The 9006-nt window shown below is 48.4% G+C and overlaps 2 protein-coding genes across 4 annotated transcripts; both read right to left on the reverse strand.

Annotated features, from left to right (window-relative positions):
• Positions 1 to 17: 17 nt before the first annotated feature.
• On the reverse strand, positions 18 to 5328 carry LOC125521741 (cytochrome P450 703A2). 3 transcript variants are annotated; one of them, XM_048686806.1, is made up of 3 exons: positions 5077 to 5328; positions 1536 to 2410; positions 18 to 1045 (listed from the first exon to the last, which is right to left on the reverse strand). In XM_048686806.1, the coding sequence occupies exons 2-3, from the start codon at positions 2385 to 2387 to the stop codon at positions 377 to 379; spliced, it is 1521 nt and encodes a 506-aa protein (XP_048542763.1). In that variant the 5' UTR covers positions 2388 to 2410; positions 5077 to 5328; the 3' UTR covers positions 18 to 376. The 3 variants fall into 3 exon arrangements, with proteins under 3 accessions (XP_048542763.1, XP_048542764.1, XP_048542762.1); XM_048686807.1 differs by lacking the exon at positions 5077 to 5328 and adding an exon at positions 3323 to 4408; XM_048686805.1 differs by lacking the exon at positions 5077 to 5328 and having other exon boundaries at positions 1536 to 3215.
• A 62-nt stretch (positions 5329 to 5390) lies between these two features.
• Positions 5391 to 7486, reverse strand: LOC125521739 (pentatricopeptide repeat-containing protein At1g53600, mitochondrial-like). The gene has a single exon (XM_048686804.1). It carries the CDS (start codon positions 7456 to 7458, stop codon positions 5404 to 5406), a length of 2055 nt encoding a protein of 684 aa, XP_048542761.1. The 5' UTR covers positions 7459 to 7486; the 3' UTR covers positions 5391 to 5403.
• Positions 7487 to 9006: the final 1520 nt, after the last annotated feature.

The raw sequence follows: 9006 nt of genomic DNA on the forward strand, positions 1-9006 counted from the left end.
GCCTGGGGCAGCCAGGGCTATAGCCCCAGGCCTAGAAACAACTTCCTTTGTAATTTCTTTATGCAAAACATAAAAAATCATAGAAGTCTATCACTCAACATAGCATAGCCCCAGGCGTAGTCTGCATCTAGCTCCGCCCGTGCATCTAGTACTACAAAGCTACTATCTCTGTTCATGCATGAACAGGATCTAATTGATTAGCACACCTATGAACGCAAGAACAGAGAGGAGACAAGTAATGCTCTGGAAATGATTCAATTCATCGTGTTCTACGTTGATATATCTCAGAGTATATATGTATCAACTTATGTATGTATGTATGTATGTATTCTTTCACCATTCTTGTAATAAGATCCCTGCATGTTTTGCTCGAGTTTTACTGCATCTGCATGCCATGGCTAGGACAGGAGCCGTACATCTGCGGCGGCAGGCGCGGTTGAGCGGCGGCGATGAGCGGCTTGGCCTTGGGCATGGTCATCCCGTAGACCTCGTCGGTGTCGATGTCCTCGGGGCGGAGGCCGTCGGGCGGGGACCAGTCGAAGCAGTGGAAGAGCCTGGCGAGCGCCATGAGCACCAGGATCACGCCCAGCGGCGCCCCGGGGCACTTGCGCTTGCCGGCGCTGAAGGGCAGGATCTTGAAGTCCGGCAGGTGGCTGATCTCCACGCGCCCGCCGTCCGCCGGGAGGTGCCTCTCGGGGCGGAACTCGTCGACGTCGTCCCAGATGCGCGGGTTCCGGCCCAGCGCGTGGGTGTTGATGAAGATCCTCGTCTGCGCCGGGATGTCGTAGCCCATGATGGTCGTCGCCTTGAGTGACTCGTGCGGGATCAGGAATGGCCCCGCCGGGTGCATCCGGAAGGACTCCCGGACGACGCAGCGGAGGTACGTCAGGTGGGGGAGGTCCGCCTCCACCACCATGCGGCTGGTGCCGACGACGGCGTCGAGCTCCTCCTGGATCTTGCGGAGGACGCGCGGGTTCTTGATCACCTCGGCCATCACCCACTCGTTGGTCACTGATGAAGTGTCAGTAGCAGCGGCGATCATGTCCTGCGTATACACACATTCAGAATGATCATGTATGCATGTTCATATGCACTTTCTCTTTTAACAGCAGCAGCAGCAGTGTTCATTTGTAATACCAAACATCTACAGTACAAACCTAAATGAAGATGATCTACAAACAAAATAACATGGTGGTTTATTTAGTATTACAAGCGAGAACAACTACTAGTACTTATTATAACAAAACCCAAACTTCTGGGGAAAAGAGCAAATTACAAACTCTGCTGTGAAATCAAACAGTGAACTCCCTACTCTCTTTTTACCATCTACTCTATTTATCAAATTCTCAAAAGGGGGGAGTACAAAATAACTTCTTGGTGGTCAGGTCTTTAATAAAAATATAATTGCACAACAACTATGAAGCCAAATCAATTTCAAGACTAACACATGCAATGGTGACAGAGCACAAAACATGGTTAAAAGACCAAGCTAGCATAAAGAAAATGAACTGGAGGGTCTGTAACAGTAAGGATACCTGCATTAAGGCTTTGATCTCCACATCATCCATGTGCTCATTCCCATTCTCACCAGGCAAGGAGAGCAGCACATCAACAAAGTCCATGCCTTCTTTGCTATCATCACCATCATCATCAAGGGATGCACCACTCTTCCTGACATCCCTTGCCTTCCTGTGCTCATCAATTATCTTCTGGTGAAAATCATCCACCTTCTTCTCAACCTCTCTCATCTTCTTCTCGCACCCATATGGATCAAGCCACCTCCAGGCAGGCAAGTAATCCCCAAGATAGATCAGGCCCAGCAGAAAGAACAGCTCATGGGTGATGTGCATGAACTCCATCGCTTCACCAGGGCCTGCTGACTGCAGCCCAAAGTACTGCTTTCCAAGTAACATTCTCGTCACGTTGTTCATCGAGAATGCCCCGAGAACCTCTCTGAGATTCACAGGCTTACCTGACTGGGATTTAGCCCATACAAACTCACAGAGGTGCTCAGCTTCCTCAGCTCGGTGAGCAGCGAAAGATTCAAGCCGCCTGGTGGTAAGCAGGTGCTCCATGCAAACCCTCCTCATCCTCTTCCAGTTTGGCCCCAGTGGAGCAAGAGCCACATCGCCACAGCCATAGGCAAGGTGGACAGCAGCCAATGTCCGAGGCCGTGAAGCGAAGACCTCGTCTTGCCGGATAAGTATTTCACGGATGACTTCAGGGTCATCAGTGGTGATGGCATCAATGGTTCCAAGACGAAGATAGACAAGGGGGCCATACTTGGTGCAAAATCGAGCAAAGTCCTTGTGGGGAAGAGGACTCAACTGGAGAAGGTTCCCAAAGATTGGCCATCTTGGAGGTCCCGGTGGAAGCCTTAGCCTCATCCCATTGAGTTTTTTCCAAGACACTGCAGCAAAGATGCATGAGCATAAGATGATGGAAAGAAGAAATGGATCCATAGGTCACAAGCTAATGGCAATTATAGCCGAATTGCAAATGTTGTTCTATTTATGGGATCCCGTCAAGCTTGCTTATGAAAGAAACTTAAGTGATGAAGTTGAAGCGAATTGGTTAGAGTATTAGAGTGGTCATGATTCTTGTGCTGTTCTGTATGGTTAAACATCTCACCTAACATCTTATAACAAATGTCATGATCTTGACATGACTAAGGGAGTGATGCAAAAACTGAAAAATGCCTGGGGATATATAGAAAAGAACCAGGATAAAATAAAGGCCATCAAACCTGACCACAGATCATGTATTCACAAAATATATAGCTCTTCCCCACTGCTATCCAGCAACTCACTCGGCACAAATTCTATTTCTACAAAACCATTTTTTCATTGAATCAGGCACAAACGGTGGACCGCCATCTAGGAGTTAGGTTATAGTTTTGATAACAGGTGTTCTGCATCTGTCTATCATTATGAAGGCATAATATATTTAGCGTGCAAATCTTACTCCAACATCTACCACATTGATAATATACAAAGAGAGAAAAATCCTAAATCTGTTGTAGATAACATGGAGAAATACATCCTTATTCCTTCTCAAATACCACATCTAACTCCCTGCTGTACAGCAATGTTCCATGTGTGCTTGTTCCCCCTTCTCCCCGTAAGTCTATCTTAAGAGTAAGAAACTTATATTGCTGAAAGAAAAGATTAATCTTTCCCTAATAATAAAGCATGGATTGACTCCGTGGGTTCACCGTCACAATACGCTTCCGCCCAGTCGTAATACGCTTTTACGATTCGTATAGACAAAATCGTAATGTAAACGAGGTAGTATTAATAGCATGTTCGTCCGTCCGTCCGACCTGATTCGTTTTCCGTACGTTGTTGATCGTAGGTTGCTCAGCTGGACCTCTGTCTTGGCCCGCGTCGCTAAGATTTCTCTAATGGGCCAGCAGCCACGTTTTGCAGTGGCCACGACTGGGCTTCCCACTGGCCGGCACGCACGACACAGGAGGCGTCGGCGGCCTCAGCGCCCAGCGCAGGGGATGGCAGAGCAGGGCGAGGCCCCGGCCAGCAGCGGCCCCGGCGGAAGTGGCTCGGCGCCCGGCGGGCAAAGGCAGGCGCGGCGGCGCTAGGCGGCGGTGGCTGGGCGTTTGATGCGGCGGCTAGGCGCGGCAGCAGGCAGAGGTACGGCGCTGGCAGCAGCTAGCAAAGCAGCCGCAGCCAGCAGCAGGAGGTAGTGGTAGCTAGCGGCAGCAGCACCTAGCGGCAGAAGTACTAAGCAGCAGCGGCGGAAGCACAGCAAGAAGAAGCAATAGCAGCTAGCACAGCACGTACCAGCAGGGGTAAGGCCATGCGCGGCAAGCAGCTAGCAGCGCTAGCAGGGAGCGGCGGCAGCGGACGCTAGGAGGCTGCAGCGCAAGCAGGGGTGCCGCAGTGGGTGCAGGGAGTGGCGTGCGGTGGTGGGCGCAGCAGCAACGAGCTGCATAGGGCAGCAGCAGGTGCGGCGCTGGACAACCAACCGAGCATGTACGCTTTTGCTACAAAATCTGGTTTCACTATCTAATAGTCCCACCTCGGTCCTTTTCTCTAAGTTTCATCAGTTTATATACGTTTACAAGTTACCTAGCAGCAAGCCTCGAGAGCCCAAAAAACAAAGAGAATGAAGGAACAAATCGAGAAAAGGAAAGGGAGGACGGGGATGCGCGGACTGATTGTGAGCTCTAAATATATGATGGATGCATGCATGACTGCTGATTGGCTGGTGACATGGTGGGTTCATTCTCATTAAATTGGGAAGGCTGGAACAAGAACTCCGCGTTGCATGCGAAGGCTCGGCACGGATTTAAAATAATTAAAAGAAGAAGTAATCCGCTATTACGAGCAGTTGGGAACTCAGATTTGAAATTAAAAGAGGAAATAAATTCGGCAGAAAGAAAGGAATTAGAAGAAGAAATAAATTTCGTGTTCTATCTAATGGGAGAGATGCCCATTAATGGGCACACGCTAATGTTGTACTCCACTTCTTGATAATGTTGTTTTCAACTTCCTGTGATATAATCAGTTTTCAATCTCCATGTTTATAATTTTATATGAATTATGAATTATTTAGAGCAGTGTGGAAGTCAGGTTTTTTGCCTGAAGTGTGAATGTAAAGTTAACAATTGATTGATTTCCAACTAATGGGAATGAACTTCATGAATATTAATTTTTGTCTCTTTTATACTTGATGATTACAACAATAATTTTACTCTCGTCGGTTTGTCTTTTTGTACTATGATTCGATGGCCATGGTCGAAGAACATGACGACATAGTTTACTGCCTGAAAAATGCCCAAGCTCATTGGCGACAGTGAAGTGTGTGTAGCTTATGTTCAGTCAAGAGCCTCATACCTTAACATAATTTGCATTAAGAATCATTATTGTGTGCGATAAATAAGGAAATGCACCACATGATATGTAAAGACATGATTTATGTTGAACCACGTGAAGTGAATGTGACGGTTGTTGCAACGCATGAGGAATTAGAAGTCGGCGCAGGGAGGGGCTTGAGTTTGTTTCTCCCGTTGCAACGCACGGGCATTTGTGCTAGTAAGAAACAAAACACTAAACTTACCTTGGCCATGGTTGTCTCCTTAGAATCAGCATTATGCTTCACTCAGTGCAGAACATACTCCTGTATCAATTGAGAACATGGCCAAGAGTTCCTTGTTCTTTGGCTCTTCTCTGTAGCAGAGTAGTTGTGTGCATAGAATCCTCAACTTTTCCATTGCATTAAAACAGGGACTGCACACGATCATGCGAGCTCTTTCTGAAATCCTCTACCAATTTTCTTGTCTCAACATGATCAATAAAATCAACATCAACTCTCGGCATTACAACAGTTGTGGTACGAATTTTATTATTTTGGGTTTTGGCTTGCCAGTTATCTAGAACTACAAGTCTAGAAGTGTTCACTATGTATTCTGTTTTCTGCAGCCTTATCCTGTATAATAAGGCTATAGCCAGGGGTTTTACTGGCCATGTTGGACAACTGTAGAACTTTTAGCATGTCTCCGTCATCCTTCATCCCCGCAGATGAGAGCATATTTGACAGGACGGTATAAGCTGCTGCGTCATAAGGATCCAACTCAAGAAGCTTCTGCGCTGCTATTTTTGCATAAGCAAGATTAGAATGGAGACTACTAGCACTGAGCAAAGCTGCCCATGCATCAGAATGATCATTCTGGGGCATCGAGTTAATCATTTCCAGTGCTTCCGCAAGGAGGCCAGCACGACCTAAAAGATCAACCATACATGTATAATGGTCAGGGTTTGGTTCAATGCCATAGACTGATCTCATTGACTTAAAGTAGTTGTAACCTTCTTGAACCAGACCAGCACGTGCACAGCCAGTCAGAATTCCCACGAATGTCGCATGGTTAGGCTTGTGGCCATCAATTTGCATTTTGGTAAAAAGCTTGAATGCATCTTCAGCAAAATTATGTTGAGCAAATGCTGTAATCATAGAATTAGTAGCAATAAGACTTGGACTGCTAATGGCTGAGAAAACGCGATAAGCCTCAGCCAACCTTCCGCATTTTGCGTACATTGATACCAGAGAAGTGTGAACAGAAGAGTCAAATACCCATCCCATGTTGATTGCATATGCATGAGCTTGCATTCCCTGATTCAACGTTGTCAAGCTAGCCAAAGCACTAAGTAGACAACTAAAAGCTACTGTATTAGGTTTGCACCCTTCTCGTGCCATGCGACAAAACCACCGCACTGCACTTAAATAGTCTCCATTTGTAGCAAGACTAGAAATGACTGCAGTCCAAGCAACCTCATCTTTTCCTGGCATTTGCTCAAACAGGTCAACAGACTCCCTCATCCAACCCCTGTTAGCGAATCCAACAACCATCGATGTCCAAGAAACAGCATCCTTCTCAGGCATTAACTTGAACAGGACATGTGCTTCTTCAACCAAGTTATGCTGGACATAGCCTGTGATCAACGAGTTCCATGATACTATGTCTTTCCACTTCATGCAAGCAAATGCCCTTCTAGCATCAACCATCCAACCAAACCGGGAATACAAGATGATTATTGAATCACCCAAGAAAACATCCATTTCAAAACCCATTGCTACAATCAAACTGTGAATCTGAACTCCTTCTCTGACAAGGCAAGCCTCAGCACAAGCATCTAGCACAACTGAGAGTGTCGTTGTATTAACCTGAACACCTGCCCTTCTCATGTCCAGGAACAGCAACAGAGCATCTGTGTACATCCTAAGTTTCACATATCCACGAATCATCGAGGTCCACGAGACCACATTCCGCTCTGGCATGGTCTCAAACACCTTCCTCGCCTCCGACACGCTTCCGTGTTTGCAGAGCCCATCGACGACCGCGCTCCAGGATATGACATCCCTCACCGCCATTCCGTCAAACACCCTCAACACCATGCCAAGCTTCCCAGCCCTCAAGTACCCGGCCATCAACGCATTTGACCCTACTGGGTCACGCCACTGCCGTGGCATCTCCGCATACACAGCCTCAGCCTCACGAAGCATCCCTGCCCTGGTGAGCCCCGTGATCATGGCGCCATAGGACACCGCGTTCCTGACCGGCATCTTGGAGAAGAGCGCGTGCGCGGCGGCTGGTTGCCCCGCGCGGAGGTAGACGGAGAGCAGGGCGTTCCAGGAGGGGGCGTTGCGGCGGGGCATGTCGTCGAAGACGAGGCGCGCCGAGGCGAGGTCGCCGTTGTCGGCGTAGGCGGTGAGGAGAGCGGTCCAGGAGATGACGTCCCGGCGGGGCATTTGGTCGAACAGCTGCTGGGCGTCGCGGAGGCGGCCGCGGCGGCCGTACGACGTGAGCTGCGCATTGAGGTGGGCCGTGTTGGGGCGGCGCGGCGGGGGCTCCTCCTCCGGGAGTGCGTACTGACGGGGCACCACGGTGAGAGTGGCGGTGGCCGGAGCTCTTGGCAGTCGCAGTCGCAACGCGGCCGTTGTCATTGAATGAAACCACTGTATGTGCCAGTGCGCACATCTGGTCGAAGAGTTAACGAATCTACTGTCCACATTTTTCACACTTTTTCAAAACTGTGGGTAGCACAAAACACAATTTTTTAAGATTTTGGTAAAAAAACACCACGTCTACTTTTTGCATAAACCACTAATCGGTAAATTAGCGCGTGAGGATATTTCCGACATGTAGGACCCGCTACTTACTGACGTGAAGACGCCTTTAGACGCGGTCGTGTAAAATTGAATCGGTACACGCAGGAGACGTCGCTCGTTCCCCTCTATCGCTCACTTACTCGGTTCTCCGTGTGTGTTCCTTGTTGAAATGATCGATATGGTTGACTAGAGGGGTGAGGGGGAGGAGGGGTGAATAGGCAACTACCAATTTTTAACTTTTCTTAATAAATTAGGTTTAGCAACAAATAGGTTGTTTAGTTGTGCAACTAGGTGAGCAACATATATGATGTTAACAACAACAACAACAACAAGTGCAAGCAAATGATACAACACAATAATATCTTGCACAAAGTAAAGGGAAAAGATAACCACAAGTGGAGCCTGTGAAGACGAGGATGTGTTACCGAAATTCCTTCCCTTTGGGGGAAGTACGTCTCTGTTGAAGCGGTGTGGAGGCACAATACTCCCAAGAAGCCACTAGGGCCACTGTATTCTCCTCACGCCCTCACACAATGCGAGATGTCATGATTTCACTAGTGGTGCCTTTGAAGGCGGCGACCAAACCTTTACAAACAAGGTTGGGGCTATCTCCATAACTTGATTGGAGGCTCCCAATGATACCGCGGAGCTTCACCGCAATGGAATGTGGCTTCGAGGTGACCTCAACCGTCTAGGATGCTCAAACACCCAAGAGTAACAAGATCCGCAATGGATTAGTGGGGAAAATTAAATTTCTCTTGGTGAAAATGTAGATCCGGGCCTTCTTAACCAATCCCTAAAAAATTAATAAGTTTGATTGGCTAGGGAGAGAGATCGGGCGAAAATGAGCTTTGGAGCAACAATGAAGCTTGGGGGGAAAGAGGTGAAGTCTTCTTGGGAAGAAGACCCCCTTTTATAGTGGGGGGAACAAATCCAACTGTTATCCATCTCACAGCCCGCAGACGAGCGGTACTACCATTCTACGAGCGGTACTACCGCTCACATGAGCGGTACTACCGCACATATACATGATGCAAGGAATAAAGAAGAACAAGGGAAAAGCAGAGGGCCGGGCGGTGGTAGCCGCGATGTTAGGGCCGGTACTACCGCCCAAACTACCGCTGCTACATCCGTCCATCTCCTGGGGACAAACAAGAGGCACAGCAGCAACCCAGAGGAACCACCGTAGATCCCGACACAAAAAATCGAGATCCCCGGCCACGAGCGGTAGTGCGAGCGGTGGTCACAGCGGTACTACCGCCTATAGGCGGTACTACCGTTGTGGCCAGGGGTACTACCGTTGTGGCTCTTCTCCCCTCCTTCGATGCAACACGGAGGACAACTCCAAAGAAACGGAAGTGGTTGATGGGTGCAATATGAGTG

The sequence above is a fragment of the Triticum urartu genome, chromosome 7 (genome assembly GCF_003073215.2).
Source record: "Triticum urartu cultivar G1812 chromosome 7, Tu2.1, whole genome shotgun sequence".
Taxonomy (NCBI): Eukaryota; Viridiplantae; Streptophyta; class Magnoliopsida; order Poales; family Poaceae; genus Triticum; species Triticum urartu.

What these genes read in the sequence shown, in the direction of transcription:
- LOC125521741 (XM_048686805.1), bottom strand. Translation starts at nt 2,462, where the DNA reads ATGGATCCATTTCTTCTTTCCATCATCTTATGCTCATGCATCTTTGCT. An exon ending in AGATCAAAGCCTTAATGCAG is followed by an intron (nt 1,046 to 1,535) that starts GTATCCTTACTG and finishes GTGTATACGCAG; the next exon opens with GACATGATCGCCGCTGCTAC.
- LOC125521739 (XM_048686804.1), bottom strand. Translation starts at nt 7,458, where the DNA reads ATGACAACGGCCGCGTTGCGACTGCGACTGCCAAGAGCTCCGGCCACC.